We start from the raw sequence: 23,620 nt of genomic DNA, 5'->3' as shown, positions 1-23,620 counted from the left end.
AATGGTATTACAGTTAATAGAGGTTTCAAAAAGGACACAGAAAGCCCCTTTTCATCTCACTCAGCCAACTTTATCATTGATAACATTTTGTTGACGTCTCCATTAAAAAGATATGAGCTAAGAATCTTAATTATTGGTGTCTTACAGCTACATTGAGGACATTTCTGATATGTGAAATGTGTCTCTTCATATTATTTAGTTAAGGCTGTTTTTATCAGACACAACATGTACTTTCATGCCCCTCTCTAAAGTAATTAGCTTGGCTGATATCTGTTTTTGACCAGTGGGAAATAAGGCTGTAATTAGCCCAATTTCTGTATTCATTATCTCTTTTTATCATTGAGATACAGCATTAAGTGGGCTCCTTCAAACTAAAACTTGAGATCACAAATACTGGAGTTGGATTTAACAAAAAAAGTTCTTTTGATGTTCTTGAACTTATACTTTTGGTCTCCCTGTTTGTGCTGTGAAATGTACTTCAAGTACATTCCAGATGCAAAATTAAAGGAGGAATTAAAATATGCCATAAATTCACAAAGTTATGCTGATTATAAACACTAACAAACTCATGCTTTTTATATGAATCTGAATTTGTGTGTGCAGTTGCAATGCAGAAGTCCCTATTTATGTCCAAAAACCTGTGATCTAAAGATGTTTGTGGTAATATTAGATGTATTATTTATTGGAGAAATGCAGGTATATTGATTATTGTTTTTTTCATGAAAAATTCAGCACTGGCCTTACTACCATATCTCCTTGGGGCAATGTTTCTCTTATTGCAATATGCACCGAAGCATGTTTTTCCATTAGGTATTGACGAAAATGTCTCATGCATTTTTCCCCCCCAAAGCTGACCTCGGTCATTTATTAGCGGTGTTAGATAAGGCTTCTGAATCACCGTCCAGGAGGGAATCGAACTGTGCATGTAACATAACTAAAACTGGCATATTCATTAAGGGCTCTCTTCAAAAATGGGCTAAATTCCAATCAGACATCTTGGCAGAGCGAAACGATGAGAACCCAAAGCTGGGTGACATCTCACGCATAGCTGACATCTCGCGGATAAACGGCCACTCGCTTTCTCTCTCTCTGAACCGCTCACAAATTATAGCAATTTCTGTCAGTCCAGCATTTATAGTTTTGTCTCTTGAAAATCTATTTTTAGCCAAATACAAGCAGCTTTGTTTTCTATTTCCTCCTGACCAGCCAAGGAGGTCTAAATTACCTGGAGAGAATGATCCGTTAGCATTCCCATTCATCTCCATGACAATTGATATCTTTGGTCATGGATGCTTCAAAACCTATTTTTGAGCCAAACACCAAAAGCCATAACATAACTTACTGACTTTCTTCTGTGGAAGAAAAACTGCATAAACAGAACAGACCGGAGCTCATGCAAGCTACAGCGATAATGGAGGCCTACATAGATGAAAGATTGTGCAAAGAGGTTAGAAAGTACCCTCATTTGTACTCTAGCATGTACAAATACATTTACTGTACATGGGTTGTAACTCGTGGTGAGAGATTGCTCAAAACTGCGCATGCATTGAATGCCTGTGTATGTGTACGAGTCGAATGAAGTATGCTTTAGAAGGCTGTGTGTTCGACTGTGTGCGTACGCGTAAAAAAACGAAGTATACTTTGGGCTTTACACTGTTATATGGTAAGGGGCACTATTACGCATCTTCTGAAAGAGTACATAATCTCCAGATCCAAAAACAAGTGAAAAAGAAGCAGAAACAAGCGAAAGAAACATTGCTTATGCACATGTTAAGCCCGGAACACACCAAGCCGACGGTCGGCAGTCGGGCAGCTTTTGTTCGTCGGCTGACTAAGTTTTCTCAGTGTGTTCCGCACCGTCGGCTGAAGTTGGTCCTCGTTGGCTTTTTTTCGGCCGATTCGACATGTTGAATAGGCGTCGGAGCTCGTCGTTCAGTCAGGCCATCTGATCATTCTGATTGGCTGTTTAGCTACTGCCACCTGCTGGTACGGAAAGGCATTTCTTCTTACGCAGGCGCAGAATGGACGTGCTACTTGGCCGTTGGGTGTCAAGCGTCGGTTTGGTGTGTCAGGGCAACTTTGGACCCAGACGCTGCCGACGTGAGCCAACCCTGCAGTCTGCTTTCATCGCCACTAGTTCAGCGGCGTCGGCTTGGTGTGTTCTGGGCTCAAGCTAACACGATCGTCAAACATTAAACAGCATTATAAATCAAAACTGTCTAACATTACTGAACGAAATGTCAACCCAGGACGAGCAACAGGACTGTGAAGCTTTGGGGGTGTTGATGGACTTGATGTATATTTTGATCAACGTTTTGAATCCGATCCAGACAAAGTCTTTGATTAAAACACAATTTTCTCAGCTTTTTGTTCAAAATGTTTGTTTTTTTTTTTTTTTTTTTTTATTGATTAATTTTTTATGAAATGTACCCACATTCAAGTGTTGATTAAAAAGAAAGAATGAAGCTAGAATTAAGTTCTGGGGGTCATGAAAGTTTTGTGAATATGATAAAAAATGCTGGCGCTGGCTGGAAACTTTTCTAGAAACCCCTGGTTGTTCACATTTTTTTTTTTTTCCCTTAAAAAGAAGACAAAAATACTGATTAAAGAAAATGATTTTGTGCAGTGTGCGAGTTTCATCATCTTTGCATGGAATGATTGTCCTCCATAAAAGATTTACTTTCTACTGTATCCACCCAAACGAACGACCAGACAATTGGGAAAGATGAACCGCTGTCCTTGTGGCATCCTAAATCAAGCCTACTCATTACTGTATCGGAGGTTGCATGGCAACGCTACAAAGAAGGCCAAAGAAATTAAAGCTCTCTACAGATGAGGAATCAGAGGCTACTTATTCCCAAACCCATGTCGTTTCTTGTGCGTCTTTTCATGGGTTTGTGATTGTACTGTTTGAGCAGTGAGCCAATCCAATTATCTGAAAGATGGGATGGTTTGTGGGCCACAAATAATAGGAATCATCTCCTTTCCACCTTCTGGTGCTTTTTTTTTTCAAGCTGGTTAAATATGTGATTTAGATACAGGAGGGAATTATTCATTTACCACAGTGAATATGTGACATTAGAAACTGTCTCCAGGCTTCTCACATGCTGTATATTGGATAAACACACTGCTAATCAATGCTTGGCAATATTGGAACAGGTGAAGAAACACAGACTTACAGCATGTCTGTGAAAGGTGTGAAGCCTAATTAGGGCTGGGTGATAAATCATTATCAATATTTATTGAGGGGAAAAATCCATAATAATGATAATAAACTTTTGTGTAATTTTCGATAAACTATCGTCAGATACACACAGAAACTTAAAGTTCTTAACTGTCAATAAATAAAAGTTTGGTTTAACATACAGAAAATGACAGAAATGTATGTATGTATTTATTTTAAAGTAAATTGCTTCATTTAGTATACGCGGATCCATGAATATGCAAATTTCATAAAACACGGAATAAAGAACATCAAATTCGGAGAAAATGAACACATATTCCGTGGGGCCCTGAATTAAAAGATAGCTTACTCCGTAGAAACAAACAAATTTGGCAAGCACTTTTATCCAAAGCAACTTGTATTTAAGCTATTTTTGTCAGTTCAGTTTTATTTACATTCATTCTTGAAGTCCAACAAACCTGTGGAATGCATTTCCTTTAAATGAATAGAATATTTTTAGCCATATCGCCCAGCTCTAGGCCAAATATGAAGCATGCATCTCAGGGTTAATGGAAATAATGGGAATCAATTGTAAATCAGCATTGTGTCTTGTATAATGCCACAAGTGTCTCTCTGCATCAATACTAATAAGCAGGAGGTAGTATCATACTCTGTTTGACTAATGACCTTGTCAAAAAGAAAATTCGTCACTGTCAGCGGATATGAAAAACCATTACCTGCCACCAAGCCTACAGCTGCTCTATCAGACCTAATGGATGCCACAATCGAGTTAGAAACTCAGGACAGAGTCCGCAGAAACAGCATTTTAGAAGTTAGGTGTGAAGAAGCAGGTTGCTTTAGGTTAAGCTCAGCGTTTGAAGGATTGATTCTGGAGACACTCAATAATCATTCAGGAACTGCAGGACAGGCATTTCATTTTCTGCGAAGGGAACTTCTACCCTGCCTTTATTACAGTTCCACTGCATAATGACTTATTCTCATCCCCCTTTTGATTATAGAACTGGAATTAATCTTACTGCCTAAGAGATTATGGATCACAGTGTAATTAATTTCCTCACATTTAATTAGATATTCTGCACACCTGGTTTATAAGCATATTAACTGATGCATTTATGGGATCTTCATGTTTAGGAGCATGAAGTCTGAACTGTCAAACTGATTCTAATTGTCTGGGATTATTTACTTTCTGGTTAAAGTCATTTCCTTTATGAGCTAAATCTCCAAATGATGTAGGTGATTGATTATATGAATCCAAAGATGATGTGATTTGCTCAGTTTCTTAATTATCATTATAGAAAATGCTCTTCAAAATAAAACTTCTTTTTTTTTAGTTTGAAAAATAACAGATTCTTGCACTTTTAATGGGGGAAAAAATGGTTGACCTCAACTAATACAGTAAGTCTATAGATGCAGACATCTTAAAAACACACTGGGTTGATATTAAAGGGTTAGTTCACCCAAAAATGAAAATTATGTCATTAATTACTCACCCTAATGTCGTTCCGCACCTGTAAGACCTTCGTTAATTTTCAGAACACAAATTGAGATATTTTTGATAAAATCTGTTGGCTCAGTGAGGCCTGCATTGCTAGCAAGATAATTAACACTTTCAGATGCCCAGAAAGCTACTAAAAACATATTTAAAACAGTTCATGTGACTACAGTGGTTCAACATTAATGTTATGAAGTGACGAGAATACTTTTTGTGTGGCAAAAAAAACCCAAAATAATGACTTTATTCAACGATATCTACTGATGGGCAATTTCAAAACCCTGCTTCATGAAGCTTCGAAGCTTTATGTATCATTTGTTTCGAATCAGTGGTTCGGAGCGTGTATCAAACTGCCAAAGTCATGTGATTTCAGTAAACGAGGCTTTGTTATGTCGTAAGTGTTTCCAAGCACTTCGAAATTCTAATGGTTCACCACTGGGGGGCAATTCGTAGATTCGTAAAGCTTCGAAGCTTCATGTTTTGAAATCGCCCATCACTAGATATTGTTGAATTAAGTGGTTATTTGTTTTTTGGCACACAAAAAGTATTCTCGTCGCTTCATATCATTAAGGTTGAGCCACTTTAGTCACATGAACTGTTTTAAATACGTCTTTAGTAGCTTTCTGGGCATCTGAAAGTGTTAATTATCTTGCTGTCAATGGAGGCCTCACTGAGCCATCAGATTTTATCAAAAATATCTTAATTTGTGTTCAGAAGATGAACGAAGGTCTTACAGGGTGTGGAACAACATGAGGGTGAGTAATTAATGACAGAATTTTCATTTTTGGGTGAACTAACCCTTTAACAAAGAAAGAAATGCCATTTTAGTGTTTAGTGGCATATCTAAGGGACTTAATTAACTGATTTAATATGTATTTGTTTCATAAGATAATACTAATAGAGTACTGCAGTGATGATGTCAAACTCTGGAAGACTAATTCGCCAGTGGTTTCCTTAAAATTTTCCTTAGGGTTTTTATAATGTTTTTATTATTATTATTAATTTATGAGTAAAATAAGGCCTGTTGTAAACATAACTTGTCAATACGCTTTGCTCTGCAATGTAAATTACACACCTCCATGTCGAAAAAGCGAATTTTGAAGGTGTTCATTTGAACTCTTTCCCCACCAGTTTTTTTTTTTTTACTTGGATATTTTGTTTTACAACGTAAACTGCACACACTCACACCCCAAATGTTCTATACAAATATCTATTTACTTTTGGTTTTTTAACTGGTTTTACTGGTTTTTTTAACTCTTTCCCCAGCATTGACGGAATTTTCCATCATTTATGACACAACACTTCCCCGCCATTGGTGAAATTTTCAAACTGACAATCCACGTTTTCACTGTTGGTAGGGGGTTAAACAGCATATAAATCAAAACTGCCTAACGTTACTGAATGAAATGTCGACCCAGGAAGAGGTACAGGACTGTGAAGCTGGATTGACGTTGATGAACTCGATCTACTCCATTTATGTTCTGATCACCGTTCTGAATATGATCTGGACATAGTCTTTGACAAAAACATGATTTTCTCAGTTTTTTGTTCAAAATGTTGCTTTTTTTAACTAAAGTGTTGATTAAAAAAAAGCATGCATGAAGCTAGATTGTTTTTTAAACAGAGGGTCTGTTCTTTCTATCGATATATTCAGATATTCATACAACAAAATATTCTGGGGGCCATGAAAGTTTTGTGAAAATGATTATATATATATATATATATATATATGCTGTTGCTAGCTTGCAAATGAAAAAAAAATGCTGGTGAGGAAAGAGTTAAAATTAACATAACCTCAAAATTTTTTTGCGTTTTTGATATGAGTGTGTGAAATTTACGTTGTAGAACAAAACTTTCAAGTATCATCAAGTTCTGTTTACCTCAGGCCTTATTTTACTCATACATTGAAAAACCCCATTATAAAACCCCACAGGAAAATCTCGAGGGAACCACTGGTGAATTAGTCTTCCGGGATCTGATGTCATCCCTAAACCACTATATTTATTCTGGTTGCCTTCATATGATCAGTGGAGATAAGTAACAACTCTGTCTGATGCTTTAGCATTGCCAAGGTCATTTGTTTTCACAGGGAATATATGACAAAATGTATAGCTTGAATGCAAGTCTACCAAATGTGTAAATGTAATGAAAATTTGATGATAAAATGATTTTTTGTTGAATCCTATATTTATTTCCATGTATATTTTTAAAACCAGATTATTGTCAGAAATGAGTAGTATTGTTGTTATCCTTATCTGTCCTAACACAAACGTGGATGCTTTTTCATTTCTGCTTAGTTTTAATTATTTTCAAGAGAAAAGAATTAAGGATTTTTTTCCTCAAGGACACATTAAATTAATCAAAAGTGACAGTAAAGACATTTATAATGTTACAAAATATTTCTATTTCAAATAAATGTTTTTTTTTTTTTTTTTTTTTTTTTTTTTTTGCATCCAGAAAAAAATGTATCACTGTTTTTACAAAAATATTGAACAGCACAACTGTTTTCCACGTTAATCAACATGTTACAATGATTTCTGAAGGATCATGTGACACTGAAGACTGGAGTAATGATGCTGGAAATACAGCTTTGACATCACAGGAATAAATTACATTTCAAAACATCACAATAGAAAACAATTATTTTAAATAATGTAAATTTCACAATATTACTGTTTTTACTGTATTTTTTATTAAATAAATGCAGCCTTGGTGAGCAAAAGATACTTCTTTCAACAACATTAAAAACTTTTGAATGTTATACAATAATGTGAATTTCTTGTAAAACCAAAAAATAAAATTAAATAAGGAATGCCAACAGTACTAGGGCTGACGCAAATTTCAAGATTCGATTAGATTTCGATTCACAAGCTTTCGATTTCGATTCAATGGAATTCAACATCAATTAATTTGGATACATATCAGGTACAGTACATAGCAAATTTTCTCAAGGAAGAAAATCTCTTAAATAGTGCTGTAATATATACAGGGAGTCAGTTGCTACTACATTACCATATTGCAGGTTAAAATTAACTTAATGGATTTACATTAAATATTGAAGAACAGTAAAAAAAAAAATATATATATATATATATATATATATATATATATAATGAATATGTAATATGGTGCATATATTTAGCATAATGCTCCTCTCTAGAGTTATTTTTTTTTTCTAGCTGACTAACGAGTTTATGGTCACTGATTGGCTTTTCTGAGGTAAATGTAACATTACGTGCATTACATATGGTTTACAAGCTGTTTTACTGACGTTTTTCCACGGTTGAAACACTAAATGAGTGACGATTACATGAGACACGATACAGATTTCAGTAAGCTGACCTGTATCTTTAAACATACCTTCTGATGTTAATTCATGTTTCTTTTCATGCTATAACTAGTAGTAAAACGTGCACAGCCGATTCGCTTGAACTGAAGCGCTACAGCGTTCTGTCATGCCACATTAAAGAGCGCCAAAACAGTATTTATTGGGAAAAAAAATTTACAGAATTTGAAATCTGAGACTTTGCTTTATATCAAAAGTAACAAATCACAAAGCGCATTGTGATTTATTGAATGGCAGGTACAATGTCCTATTCATTTATCAACTGAAAACAGCATAGACTAAAAGAATCGATATCGGTTCAATAAAATGAGAATCGATTAAAATCATGAAATGAATATTTTTACCCCACCCTAATCTGTACTATAGTTTGAGTGATATTTGAATTTGATATTTAAAAAAAAAAAAAAAAAAAAAAAAACAGAACAAACACAAATCTTTCTGTTTGGTGTATTTGGCTTCAGTCCGCTAGTGTCTGAAGTGTGTGTTCAGGGAAGAGCCCTTCAGTAAGTCCTGTGATACAGATGCTACAATCTTGTAGCGAACAGCCATTCAGCTAGAAGAAATAGACGTAAAAGAGGTTTCCAAGACAACAACAGGTCAAGGAGAGTTCAACAACTAAAACACATCTGAAGAACGGAAAAAGATCAGGCAGCACTATTACATTGTAGCACAATGCCACAGAGCATAGTGTCCATCGCAAACACATACAGCTCTCATTCTGTGCAGAATTCACAATTAAACAAGTGGACGGATGGTGCTTGTTACATCTAGTATTCTGGTCTACTGTTTCCTAATTCCTCTCCAGCGTCTGGCTGTACATTCTCTGTCTCATGCGACTCATCAGAGTGGTTAGAAATAATACCCACAACATCTGGTTGGCCCCTCATGCCAGCCGGCAAAGGGCCAGTCAATTTGCCATGCTCCTGTGCCCCCCTTCAGCTGGCCAGATGTCTACTAAAGCAATCTCTAGAATAGCATTTATGATTTACACCATCTGCGACTCTAAATATTAAAGTCTTTGCTGTAATCAAGTGTGAAAACTTGTGAAACAAACAATTAATTTTCCATTGTGACCATCGCTTGCCAGTGCTTTTGGCATTAACATGTTTTGACATTAGCAGTTCAAACGGATTCGATTAGTAGCACAGGAGAGCCTGGCTGGAGCTCTAGAAATCCATGACTAATGATCTGCTTCCTAGGGGTAGAGAGTGAATCACCAAAGAGAAAACTCACAAGTTGTGTTGATGGGTCGATGAAACAGGCCTCAAGCAGCTTAAGATATTGTTAAATGTTAATTTAGTGGACTCTGATGGGAGGTATCCCAACTGCTATGAGCTTCAACAAAAGAGAAGAAAGATTTCTGAGGGTGTTAATGTGAACAACAGATTCTCATACAGCGATTAGCCTTCCCGAATAATGTGCGTAATGCTCACACACAAACAATATGCAATACCCAGAAGAGTCATAGTCATTCAAATGCATGTGCCCCCTCAAGTGGATTTTTAATGCTACTTCTAAAAAAAATGGCTTCTTTAATAGTTAAGTTGTATGGTTATTGTAGGTAAAACAGAAAAGAAATCACCCACTCACATAGTTGGTGTAAATTGGTCAGTACAACAAAGTGACTCTAAACACACATCACTTTTTGTCAAATTGTCAATTACAGTTGCAATTTTGCCTAATTTATAATATATATATATATATACACAAGTCAGAAATTTGATATTTTTGATATATTTTTACTAGTGGGTGCAGGACACTGTAGTTCAAAATAAAGTAACTGTGACATATTATACCCAAAAATTCTTCATTCAGTGGACTACCAGTAAAATTGATAAAAATGTGGAACCAAAAATTATTCAGGCACTTTGACCTGACCATGTTTTGTTTAAGTGTTATCTGACATAATTAATATACTTTTTTTCTGACACAGTTTAACTCAGATCTTGTCGTATTTTATTACCATTTTTTTTTAAACTATAGTGAATAAACTGTATTAATGAATGAAATGTTCAAGGTGTCTGAATAATTTTTGGTTTGACTGGTATATATTTTATGTTTAAAAAATGTCCCAACTTTTCCATAATTCGGATTGTGTGTGTGTATATGTATATATATATATATATATATATATATATATTAATGACCATACATATTTGTTTTCCGGTCTCTTGTACACAATATGTACACAAAATGTAAAAAAAAAAAAAAAAATCAACAAAATGGCTTCTTTAAGCAAAAATCTGTATTTAGTGTGACCTCCTGGTCTTCTTCCAGTTTCAAAGAAACCCTGAGAAACTTCATCATATTTTGAAGGTTTTCTTGGCCTTCCAGTGCTTTTCCATTCAGTTTTGGTTTAAGAGAGCCCCGTTCCTGTTATTGTTCAAGTGTAAGGGCAATACTTGCCACTTTAGCCTATAGAAGCTGTCTTTTCTGTTTCTTTTTTTCAATTTCTTTTAATACTGCATGCAAATTTCCTGTATTTTTCTGGTTATATTCAAATAAAGAGACTGAGAGATAATTATATATAGTCATTATATCATTGCTGAAACTACATCTAATGGTGGCCTAAGACTTTTGCACAGTAACGTATAAATATATACACAATTTTATATTAATTTTGTCTGGATTTGGTCCCCTTGCACACTGAATGAAAACTTTACCACTGGATTAACGGATTAACACTTCCTGCTCTAAACTACAAAGATGTGAAAAGTTTTTTATTCCTTTCTTCATGTTTTATTTCATTTAGAGCACCAGATGAGCCAGGACTGACACTGATTCCCCATCAATCAATCAATCAATCAATCAATCAAGTTAAATAAATAAATAAATAAATAAATAAATAGATGCATTACGCCACTAGACGCATCACGTTTATTTTAGAATGAAAACATTAATGGAAAAAAGGTATCTACCTTTCATATTTGTTATTCGTTTCTATGTTTGTCTCTTTGATTTAGAGGGCGCCCAAATGAACAGTGTGGGGCCTGGTTCATCTCTGATGCAAGCCATGACACAATACCCTGCACTTGGACAGGTACCTGTAGCTCACCCCTATGAGCCATCTCAACCTGGAAAGGAGCTCAACAAGTACGCTTCGCTCAAGGCTGTGGGTAAGACGGCCGTGCCGAAATCTGCCTTTATGTGGGTTTAATTAAAGTCTGTGCTCCTCTGAAAAAAAACAACAACAAAAAAACACATATAAATGAGCACATTTTCTTTTATGTTATATCTTCTTTTTAAAAACACTATTTTATCTATATGAGATCTGGCTTCCATAAATCTTGTTCTACCATTATCGGGATGGACTGACATATGTAAATCCCAGCAAGTCATCAAGTATTTAGCATGGCATTCTTTTCTTGTTGTTGCATTACTCTAAAATACAAGAAATAATGTTTGAGACTCTTCAATATGGCCACCTTTAGTAATTTCTCTGTCAGTTCTTGATCATGTGGTCTTAGTCTAAGATCTGGTTGTTGGACTGGCAGGCTGGATGCTAGGCGGTCTCTTATTGGATCTAGATCTGAATCGTAGGGGTCTGGTCTTGACATAAACTCTGTCCTCTATCAGTATTTAGAGTCACTTACTTAGTGCACAGTTACAGTATATTCTCCCAATGCATTGTCATGGTACATCATTTTTTTAGCAAACACTGACAAGCTCAAATGGCTAATGGATTTGCTGTTATTATTGTCCAACCCCAAAGAATCAGCTCATTTGTTAATTAATTTGTTTGATAAATAAAACATGTGTTTTTATTTATTTTAGAAATTGTGTATAACTGCACCAGTGACAATGCTAACTTGTTCTAAAAACAAATGACAGAAGTTTCTAGAAGCTTTTCATACTGTTTGTGATAATTATTAATAATATAATTAATAATATAAATTTAACAGTAGTAATATTGGGTAGCAATATAGTCACTTGTTCGGCCACAGATGAAACTGCTCAGTTGCTAATCCACTGAAGTACAGTCTGTGCAGACGGATCACTGGGAAAACAAAAAAGGACAATTTATAACGAGAGATGCCCAGGAGACGAGCCACATGGCAAGCCGTGGAGTAGTCAGAGAGCTGAAGCGTCTGAGTTCCTCTGATGTGCAATAATCTCTGCGTATTGATGTCAATGAAAGAGTTGCATCAAAGATCAGCACTTCTCTCGGTCGGCTGGCTTATTTTGCGCTCTGCTTCCTGGTATGAGGTTTAGATCTGTGGTTTGCTGCGACTCATTGGGGTGTCAAGGCTGTTAAAAAGGTCACCTGAAGGATATTTAATTAAAAAGTCTAAAATGTCATGCTGAAATGAGGAGGACTTCAAGCAGAGTGTAGTCAGTCCCAATTAAGGCCTGGCTGAGTTAGAAGGCGATACACCGTTAGCGACATTGCATGCACGTTATGAAAAAGAAATGATTAGTGACATATTTGAAAACATATTTGGATCATTTATACTCGTTTGTTTAATCTGGTCTTAGCAAGTTCATGCCATCAGTGATCGACTAGCACTGGTTGAAAATATTTGCAGCAAACAACATTTACAACTCCTTTATTCTAAGGAGACTGTTGGTCGCTGTTTGAATGTCAGTGTTGATATAGCTGTAAACACATCTTGTCCAAAAATAACATTAATAGTAATAGCTGCAAAGTGACTGGGATTTTTTTTTTAAGTGCACAATAACTGCAGGTTCAAAAAGTGGTTTCACCAGACAAATACAATCCCAAACCATCTTCTGGAAGAGCAAAAAGCTGCATGTTTCCATTTGATAACGGAAGCAATCCAGACCAATTTGCATTCAAAGAAACACATTTACTTCCATCATGAAACAAATAGAAACCTTAGGCAAAAAGAAAAGCATTAGCATGTTGCAGACAGCGCCAAACAGTCTAACTACTTTGTTTGCCAATCACAATGGCAAATGAACAGCTCTTCTTATAAATATTTGAAGCACTCTTGGATATTTGCAAGTTTTTTTTTGTAAATAAACCCAAGTTTTTAATAGTGCACTGTGAATGATTACCTAAATACAAAGTTGCCATGAAACTCTAGATGGCACAGGCTAATATGTCCTTTAACTCAACCTGCTCGTAATTACATCGTTATCTTTAGGACACAGCTGATTGGTTCCTGCTGTATCAGTAGCCAATGAGCTTGCATGCTCAACCTTCAAATACATGGGTAGCATTTGCCTTAGCAGTGCAGCACGCTTTCAGAACCCCCCCTCCTTCCTGTACTTGCTCTGCAGCAGAAGCAATAACCAACAGCAACAAAAGCAGCAGCAGCAGCGTAGCAGATCTATTCCGCCAAGACCAAACATATGAACATTAGCAAACCCATTACTATGCCAAACACTCAGAGTTGTCATGACAGAAATATATTATGTTAAAAAAAGAAATTTAAATTTTGACATTGTTTACTCACCTTCATGTCGCTCCAAATGCATAAAACTCATGCTCTATTTTCAAGTCTTCTTGAGCCATGTGATAGGTTTGTATGAGGATAAAACAGAAATGTACACTACTGTTCAAATGGCTCAGATGTGGTTGCCAGTAATGTACTGTTAATTTACAGCCCTCTACCGTAAATTTACAGCTTTCCTTTTTTACAGTATGTTACGTAACATGGAAATGAACTCATTTCATTTGGGAAACCGATTGCTTCAAACTGTTTGAGGTTAAAAACTAGTATTTATACAGCATTAGTACTGTGAACTTATTTCATTTGAGTCAACTGAAAAAGAATATTTCTTAACTGCAAACTCTTAATGTACAATAGTGAAATAATTAAAAACATGACTTTAACTCAAATTTAAAGCCTAAGCTAGCAATAGCACACATATATGTGCTAAAGTACTTAGCAAACAGCTTATCACTGCATCAGAAACGACAAAGTTAAATAAAGCAACATGCAGCATAACATCAGTGTTTCTTAACTCAAGATCAGTGACTGAAGCACAGGCTCTACTCTTCAGCATAATGGTGATGGCAAAGCGTAATAAAAATTTTTTAGGATTCTAAATAAAAGTATTAATTTGTTTAAAAAATATATATATCTGACCCCAAAACTTTGAGCGTAGGTGTATATTTTTGTTTATTTGCAAATGTTGTTGTGTGAAAAAAAATAACAGGTTCAGAAAGACGTGGAGGTCAGTAAATAATGGCAGAATGTCACTATTCCTCTACAAAAATATCCAGTTTTATTAGTTGTTTGTGGGAGGAAACAATTGGGTCAAGTATTTTCTGAGAAAAAATGGCTCATTTGGGAAAAACAAGTGATAACCCTTGATCTATTAAATGTGTAATTCTCTGGTACTTATGAGAGGGGGGGGCAAAGCAAATCAGCAATCAGGTTGTTTTTTTGCATCTGACTAATGAAGTGTTATTGAATTTCCTCGCTTTTGCTCTATCTCTCTTTTCCAGCTGAAAAAGCGAATGAAAACTTCTACACTAACAGACGGCACCTAGCCGACCTGGCAGCGAAAGGCACTCTTCCCATGCACTCGGTGAGTCTGGAGCAGGAGCCCACCAACCCTTACAGCCCCGAGCTGCCCTGCCAAAAGCAGAACGGACACAAGTCCAAAAGCACCAAGGTCCACAGTTCCCACCCGCTGGCATTTGGCTCGAACACCATCGCCAACCCCGGCATGCTGAAGAACTGGGAGGTGACAGAAACGCTGGGTCGACGGCAGACGCACGGCCCCAGGAAGCACAGCGCCACCGTGGAGCAAGTGAACGAGCTGACGTCCGCCCACAGCCAGCACTACCTGCCGCCACATCCGTACTTTGTCACCAACAGCAAGACTGAGGTGACCGTGTGAACGGGGCCACAACACCGGGTTTATCGAGCCCAGGCCTGAGTGGATGCGTGGAACGAGGATAACAAAGGAAGCCTAATTGAGGAAGAAGAAGTGTGGATTAGGACCCAGTCCTGCTGGAAGGACTGACCGAACGGTCTGGTTTGAGATCTGCATGGCTGTATGTGTGCTGTTTGTCTTTGAGCGGTTGTGCATGGAACAGGCATGCATTGGACTTCAGCCTAATTTGAAACGGAAAGCGTAACGTTACTCAAAGGAACTCTTTCTGTGTCCATTCCGTCACAATGCCAACGAACAATTGTGAAATGAAAAAATGAAAACCTGTAGTGATGAGTTTGTCACAAGGCCATCTGTCAAAGTGGTGAGGACATGTTCAAACCCGAAACAATCAATGCAATCAAACGTTCTAGGTTGGAAAATAGTCATGATTCGCAACAGCTTGTGAGAAAGTCGCTCAAGTCCAAAACACACATTGTTTTTCTCAGAATCTTGTACATAACAGAATGTTACCAAGGATGTATAACGTCAAAAGCTTCCTCGGATAATCACAGAACATCTGTCTGGAAGATTAAGGATGATGTGAAGACAATCGTGTCTCTAGTTCTTCTCATCTCAACTATCGAGACTTTCCAGAGCGTGTGCACCAAAAGCCACCTGTAGCAATGTAACACGCTATATCCTGACAAACACTAGGCTTGTGCCTTTCTAAAAGAGGAACTCATTATCTAAGAGCTCTTGTGCTTTTCAGCAAGCACATGGTGTTTCTTCAAAAACAAAGATGCATAAAATATAAACAAATCTATTGTTTACGGCTGTCATATTTCAGTAGAAAATGTTGATTGTCAGTGTTCTGAAATACACATTTCCCCCTTTCTGTTTCACCATTTTTCCTCTGATGTGTTCACATACTGTACGCCCCAATCTTTTAGTGCAACTGTAGACTGTAGAAAAAGGAAGTGCTGTAGGGTTAATGATAGACATTCATTATCTTTCAATGTTAGATATGAAAAAAATGAATGGTTAATTCTGATACAGAACAAGATTGTCAAAACACTGCCATTGTTGCATTCCCAGTATTTTTTGGTATTGAAAATGATTCAGTAGTTTCTTTTGTTTTTAGCATCATAATGTGAGCCATTTCAATTAGCATAAGGGCAGAAGGCTGCATTCAATTTCGAAAACTGAGCGTTTTGTCACCTACATCCAAATTATCCCAAGTATCTGGTTGTGAATAATGTGGGTTACGTAAACTTTAATTGCTCTGAAACAAGTGGCTTTATCTCAGTGCACTTAAAATGTTTTTGACCTACGTCATTTAATCTTACCTTAATTGAGCTGGCAAATTAGCTGGCTAACTTGTACTGAAAATAAAAGGAAATTTACATATCTAGTAGCACAGCTTTCTGCAGTGTCACATTCTCTTATTTCGCAAGTAGAAAACTCATTCTCGGTATTTACAGGAAGTAGTAAACTTAAGGGGCAGTCACACTAGATTTTGTGTTCGTATTATGCTTTTTTTTAAGTTTGGTGAACTCTAGCCTGCAAATTTGTATAGTGATGTTTGATCATTAGGGGATCTAAATGTCACAGACTGACCTGTTGCTAGTGGCACAGACTTCAACTTTAAGTTAAGCTACTTGCGTGGTTTGCAGTTTCACTGGACACTGGACTTGAATATTTTGAATGTATCATTATTAGGGCTGTCAGAGTTAACATAACACATGGGGTTCATTTCTCTTCTAGAATTCATTCAATATATCATCAAGCAAAATGATTAACAGTCAGTTACCAGTACCTTTTCTGTTAAACTTACAGACATTTACCTGAAAACACAACACAATGTAATGCGTAACTGAAAATACGGTTAAAACACCTGCGAAAAATCTATTCAGAAATTTCATATTAACATCGTACATTGTTCTGTGATATCTGTGAGCTAGTAGCAACCTTTTATGTGTGGTATTCAAAAAGCACATTTAAATATCATCAAATCATAACACCAATTAAAGGGTTAGTTCACCCAAAAAATTCTGTCATTAATTACTCATTCTGTCGTTCTACAGCCATAAAACCTTCGTTCATCTTCAGAACACAAATTAAGATATTTTATGATAAAATCCAATGGTTCAGTGAGGCCTTCATTAACAGCAAGATCATTTCCTTTTTCAATGCCCAGAAAGCTACTAAAGACATATTTAAAACAGTTCATGTGACTACAGTGGTTCAACCTTAATATTATGAAGCAACGAGAATAATTTTTGTGCACCAAAAAACAAAATAACGACTTTATTCAACAATATCTAGTGATGGGCGATTTCAAAACACTGATTCATGAAGCTTCGAAGCTTTACAAATCTTTTGTTTCGAATCAGTGGTTCAGAGCGCCAAAATCACGTGATTTCAGTAAACAAGGCTTCACGGTTTGATAGGAGCTCCGAACCACTGATTCAAAACAAAAGATTCGTAAAGCTTCGAAGCTTCATGAAGCAGTGTTTTGAAATCACCCATCACTGGATATTATTAGATAAAGTTGTTATTTTGTTTTTTTGGCGCACAAAAAGTATTCTCGTCACTTCATAACATTAAGGTTGAACCACTGTAGTCACATGAACTGTTTTAAATACGTTTTTAGTAGCTTTCTGGGCATTGAAAAAGGAAATGATCTTGTTGGCAATGGCCTCACTGAGCCATCGGATTTTATCAAAAAATATCTTAATTTGTTTTCTGAAGATGAACGAAGGTCTTACGGGTGTGGAACGACATGAGGGTGAGTAATTAATGACAGAAATTTCATTTTTGGGTGGACTAACCCTTTAATTAATCATTTGTACAATGTTGGAGCACTGCAGCAGCAAGTCAGCGACAAAAACCTCCTTGGTTTTACTTGTTAAATAATACAATTTAAATTAAGAGTTTGAAATGCATTTCAGGTCTAAAATAATTCTTATATCTAGTGTGACCACCCAAGTCACATATTAATAAAACAGTTCAAGATCTACCGATAATAGAGTTTGATTCCAAATAGAATTTGATTCCAGATTTGGGGCTGATTATTTATGACAAGAAATAAAAATACTGCTGCAAATATTTAACAATGTAGCAAAATCAGTATTGTGTCAAATTTTGGCCTCTGCTTTCCTAAGAGTTCCCTCTGAAAGAAAAACACTCCTGCAAATGAATACGGTCTATGTGCGTCACTGCCAAACAACTTGCGACAAACCAGTACTTAAGGATACTGACATAATGGCCGCTGGTCTGTCAGTCACTGAGTCCACTCAACATCTATTAAACCTGAGTGTTTCACTGCAGGTCACCTCATGACTCAGAGCGCACTACAGGATCACTCACCAGGGGGCACATTTCTTGGAATTAAATCACGTAGTGAATATCTTTTCCATTGAAATCTCTGAACACCGCAGAAATGGATTAGCACAGATAATGTCAAGATCCGCCATGTAGCTAAAAAGACCTTCACAGCTGGATTCCAGGGATTTAGTCTGGCTGCACAATCTAACATTTGAAATCTCCATAGTGATATAGAAATCAGGCATGTGTGAAATAATCTATGTTAACAGTCGGGAGAGAATTTATTGCGCCCACTGATTCATTTATTAGCATTGTTTTAGCACCCAAGTTAAGGAGTTATGCTAATATGTGACCAAAATACTAGTGGTAAACACAATTTGCACATTTGACGATTACATTTTATTTTGATGGTCCACTTTAGACATTCTACTAACTATAAGTATCTTTGCAACTATGTGTAATCTAACTCTCATTGGAGTATTAGTAGCCTGTTAGGTTAGGATTAGGTGTTAGGGTTCAGGCTAAGTAAGTTGACATATAGTTGCAAAGTCTGCCACAACTGTTTATTGAATTCACATTTTAGTGTGTTGAAATGTATGAAACTGCATGTTACTTTGAGCCTACGTAGGGGGTAGTCTAATTACTGATTGCCGTTTCCACCTCTCATTGTGCCTTGCTGTTCATTAACAGACACTAGGTCTTGTTTTTATGTTCTAATTCATACATTTGTTTCCTTTTATCAGTTTTATGGAGGATTGGGATTGGCCTCGGATGAATGCATAGAAAGAGCACATAGAGGTTTTTATCATTTGACATAAGCACAAGGTCTTTTTAGTTAGAGACATGCAGTCAGCTGTACATTATACATCACAAAAGGGCTGAATATTAGCAGAACAACTTTAATGCTGTGATCATGAAGGTTAGATGTTGAGTGAATGCATTCTGACTGAAAACACATTGAAATGTACAGGCAGATGTTATAAGAAAAGATAATGCCCTTTATTTAATGTCTAAAAAACACCATGATCCCACTGCAGTTGATATTGATGTTAGTTTGTGTATTTGTATCTGTAACTGGTTCATTTTAAACACACAAATGCGATTTTATAGAAGTTTGAAAAGTAATACCTCAAATACTTTTGACAAGTAGAAACCCACCGTTGAATTAATTGAATTTTTTGTTTATTCTGGTAATAACTATGCCGATGGTATACTTCTCTTTTATGATGTGATATTGTCATATTCTTCACATACAGCCAGAATAGTTACACAATAACTTGATATTTGTAAGTAGTAGCATTGTAGTTGCTGATCAGACCAAGGTGTCCAGTTCAGTGGTCTATATTGTACATCACATAGACAAAACATTGAGGATTACAACGATACCCGGCAAACTAATTCCTGCACAAGCTCAAATTATACTGAGAAACCTGAGTTTCATTTATTGAACGGTTATTTTGTGATACAGGTTTATTTGAAAATGTATCAATATAGTATTCATTTCATCATAATACTGTGTGTACTTCAGTGTGCTCTGTATTGACGATGCAAAACAAAGCATCTGGGAAACAGCGAGCACTTTGTCACATCCTACTGCCCGTGGATCACATTTAATACACTAAGGTACATTTTTTAAACAATGTATTCTATGTAACATTTCTATGTGGAAGTTGAAAGTTTAAGCACTGTTGTACCGTTCACATCACAAAACTTATTTACAATAAATGTCTCTTCTCTATACAGTCTGTGTATTTTTGTGTTAAGGAATTCAAAGTGTTAGCTGTGCTAATGCAGGGACAGTTTCTTATACTCACACTCAAGTTGTTCCAAACCTGTATGAATTTCTTTCTTCTGCTGAACACAAAGGAAGATATTTTGAAGAATATGGATAGCCAAACAGTTATTAGGCATCATTGACTTCCATAGTTTTTTTTTCTATAGTAAAGTCAATGGTGCCCCACAACTGTTTGGTTAACAACATTCTTCAAAATATCTTCTTTTGTGTTCAGCAGAAGAAAGAAATTCATACAGGTTTGGAACAAATTGAGGGGAAGGAACTGATGACAGAATTTTCATTTTTGATGAGCTATTCCTTTAACGTGTAGAAACATCAAATCATATTTTTGTCATCTCAGAAGATGTGCATTATACTACAACCCGTTTTTTAAATTTGAATAAAATGAAAACTAAAAGATTTTCAAATCACATGAGCCAATATTTTATTCACAAAAGAACTTAGATAACATAACAAATGTTTAAACTGAGAAATTTTACAATTTTATGCACAAATTTGATGTCTGCTACAGGTCTCAAAATAGTTGGGATGGGGGCATGTTTACCATGGTGTAGCATCTCCTCTTCTTTTCAAAACAGTGTGAAGACATCTGGGCATCGAGGTTATGGGTTTCTGGAATTTTGGTGTTGGAATTTGGTCCCATTCTTGCCTGATATAGGTTTCCAGCTGCTGAGTTCATGGTCGTCTTTTTTTCCATATTTTTCGTTTAATGTTGCTCTAAAACCTTTATATACTGTACCTTTCAGCATTCATAATGCCTTCCAAAACATGCAAGCTGCCCATACCGTATGCACTTATGCACCCCCATACCATCAGAGATGCTGGCTTTTGAACTGAACGCTGAAAACACGCTGGAAGGTCTCCCTCCTCTTTAGCCTGGAGGACACGGCGTCCGTTCCAGGTGAAAAAGAATTGCAGTAAAATACACTTTATTTTAGTACACTTAGTACACTTCCATAATGTACTTAAAGTGCTCTATTTCCGTGCACTTATTTTGTACTTAATATACTAAAAAATCTTCTTTAGTACTTCTTAAGATAATCTTAAGAACATCTAAGTGTACTCAACTGTGCTATTTTGAGACACCATGAATATGAACTAAAATGTGCTTTTAACATACTATCTCTGTATTAAAAAAAAATATGTATTTAGTTACCACTTGTAGTACACTTGAACCCATCTTTCATACACTTTTAAATATACTCATCAGACATAGAAAATAGACTTATGATGTATTTCAAATATAAGATTAATATATAATAAATACATTTTGTATATATTATATATTAATCTTATATTTGAAAGATGGGTTCAAGTGTACTACACAGTGAATATATAGGGCTTACTTGTAATTAATTAATTTGTACTGCATTTTTCAAGAAAATCCATTAAAATAGAACTTAGTGACGGTATACATAAAAATCCAGTAAAATTTTATGTAAAGCATTCATAGCACACTTTTAAGTAATGCACTTATAAAACACTGTATATTTGGTTTAATTTATCTGACTACACTTAAAATCAATGTAAGTGCAAATTAGTGCATTTATATTAATGGTACTTAAGTACCACAGTTGGGAAATTGTACTTATAACTAGTACATTAGTAATATATTTGTAATAAAATGAATTTCATTTAAACTTAGGATTATTACATAAAAGTCTACGAAGATTGAACTAATTTTTAAAGCATTCAAAGCACACTTTTAACAAATACACTAATAAAATACCTCTGCATATTTTTTGAGGTAGTATACTTTATTTCAATGTGCTAAAAATCTATTTAAGTAGTAGTGGTATTTAGTATACTTTTCCAAGTGCAGTGAAGTACTACTGAAGTACAAATATATTTTGAATTAGTGTATTTATAGTGTATAACTTTGACACTTTTATTTAGCACCAAAATAAAGAATGTACTACAAATGTACTTGCTTGTATTTAAGTATTTTTTTAATGCACTCAAGTATACTTTTTTTTTTTTTTTTTACCTGGGGTGATTTCCAACAAGAATGTCAAATTTGGACATTTGGAACACTTTTCCACTTTGAAACAGTCCATTTTAAATGAGCCTTGGCCCACGGGACACGACGGCGCTTCTGAACCATGTTCACATATGGCTTCCTTTTTGCATGATAGAGCTTTAGTTGGCATCTGCAGATGGCACGGCGGATTGTGTTTACCGACAGTGGTTTCTGGAAGTATTCCTGGGCCCATTTAGTAATGTCATTGTCACAATCATGCCGATGAGCGATGCAGTGTCTTCTGAGGGCCCGAAGACCACGGGCATCCAATAAAGGTCTTCGGCCTTGTCCCTTACGCACAGAGATTTCTCCAGTTTCTCTGAATCTTTTGATGATGTTATACACTGTAGATAATGAGATTTGCAAAGCCTTTGCAATTTGACGTTGAGGAACATTGTTTTTAAAGTATTCCACAATCTTTTTTCACACTCTTTCACAGCTCTGACCATCTTTACTTCTGAGAGACTCTGCCTCTCTAAGACAGCTTTTATAGCTAATCATGTTACAGACCTGATATCAATTAACTTAATTAGTTGCTAGATGTTCTCCCAGCTGAATCTTTTCAAAAATTCTTGCGTTTTCAGCCATTTGTTGCCCCTGTGCCAACTTTTTTGAGACCTGTAGTAGGCATCAAATTTTAAATGAGCTCATTTTGAGCATAAAACTGTAAAATTTCTCAGTTTAAACATTTGCTATGTTATCTATGTTCTATTGTGAATAAAATATTGGCTCATGTGATTTGAAAGTCTTTTAGTTTTCATTTTATTCAAATGTAAAAAACGTCCCAACTTTTCCAGAATTCAGGTTGTACAATGAAGATGTGTGTTCTGATTTGGGTTATTATGCACAAAATGTGTTCATTTAAATATAAGGATAAATATGGCCAAGGGGTAAAGATTTAGCTTTTTGGCATGGCTCTGTATATATTCTTTTGTTGGAAGGCTCTTAAAAATGTGAAATGGACCTTGTGTGCTTCCTTGGATGTCACAGACACCAAGACAGTCACTATGGCATTGACCTGATCATGATGAATGAGAGTGCTAACAAATAGCTTTCTCCAGGCAATATAGACCTAGCTGATTCTGTCCAAGATCACCCACTTAGACCCAAAAATGAAGATTCTGTCATCATTTACTCACCCTTATGTTGTTCCAACCTGTATAACTTACTTTCTTCTGCTTCCCATGATGGGGACTAATATTTTTAAGCTTTTGTGCAAAAAAGAAAGTCATATGGGTGCGTGAGGAAACCATGGCAGAATTTCAATCCAAGGTGACCTATTCTTTTAAATAGGGACATTTAATTTATTTCTTTAAATGTTTTTGAAATAGGACATCTGATAAGGATAAGGAAACATGAATTTTGGAGGTATTCCAAAGGCATTACCAGTTGGAAAAACGATCATTAGATCTGCATCATTGGTGTGCTGAACAGAGAATCAGCACTAACCTGGATTTTGCTGAAGGCTTTGCTGTATCCAACTGTGATCACTGTAAGTTTACAAAAGCACAGTTTCAATCACGTCTTCTCCCAAATGATAGTTAATCAGCTCATCTTTAATAATAACCATTAACATGACTGTCAGCTACTTCACTGTAGGAGTGCGTGCCCTTTTTCCAAACAAGCAAAGGCCTTTAATTATTGCCTAATGTGCTCCTGGCCAT

The 23,620-nt window shown here is 35.9% G+C and overlaps 1 protein-coding gene across 2 annotated transcripts in view; it reads left to right on the top strand.

The window, feature by feature from the left end:
• The window catches only part of shisa9b (shisa family member 9b), a 40,208-nt gene extending 23,254 nt beyond the window's left edge, over positions 1-16,954 (top strand). Inside the window, exons 3-4 of one of the 2 annotated variants that reach the window (XM_051888828.1) lie at positions 10,986-11,138; positions 14,441-16,952. In XM_051888828.1, coding sequence (XP_051744788.1) covers positions 10,986-11,138; positions 14,441-14,838 — 551 coding nt within the window. In that variant the 3' untranslated portion in view covers positions 14,839-16,952. Of the gene's footprint in view, positions 1-10,985; positions 11,139-14,440 lie in introns of both variants that reach the window. The other variant, XM_051888830.1, reaches the window with a different exon arrangement.
• The last annotated feature ends 6,666 nt before the right edge of the window (positions 16,955-23,620 follow it).

The sequence above is a fragment of the Ctenopharyngodon idella genome, chromosome 3 (assembly GCF_019924925.1).
Source record: "Ctenopharyngodon idella isolate HZGC_01 chromosome 3, HZGC01, whole genome shotgun sequence".
Classification (NCBI taxonomy): Eukaryota; Metazoa; Chordata; class Actinopteri; order Cypriniformes; family Xenocyprididae; genus Ctenopharyngodon; species Ctenopharyngodon idella.
The sequence above is the reverse complement of the archived record's forward strand: the minus strand, read 5'-3'. Positions and strand labels throughout refer to the sequence as shown.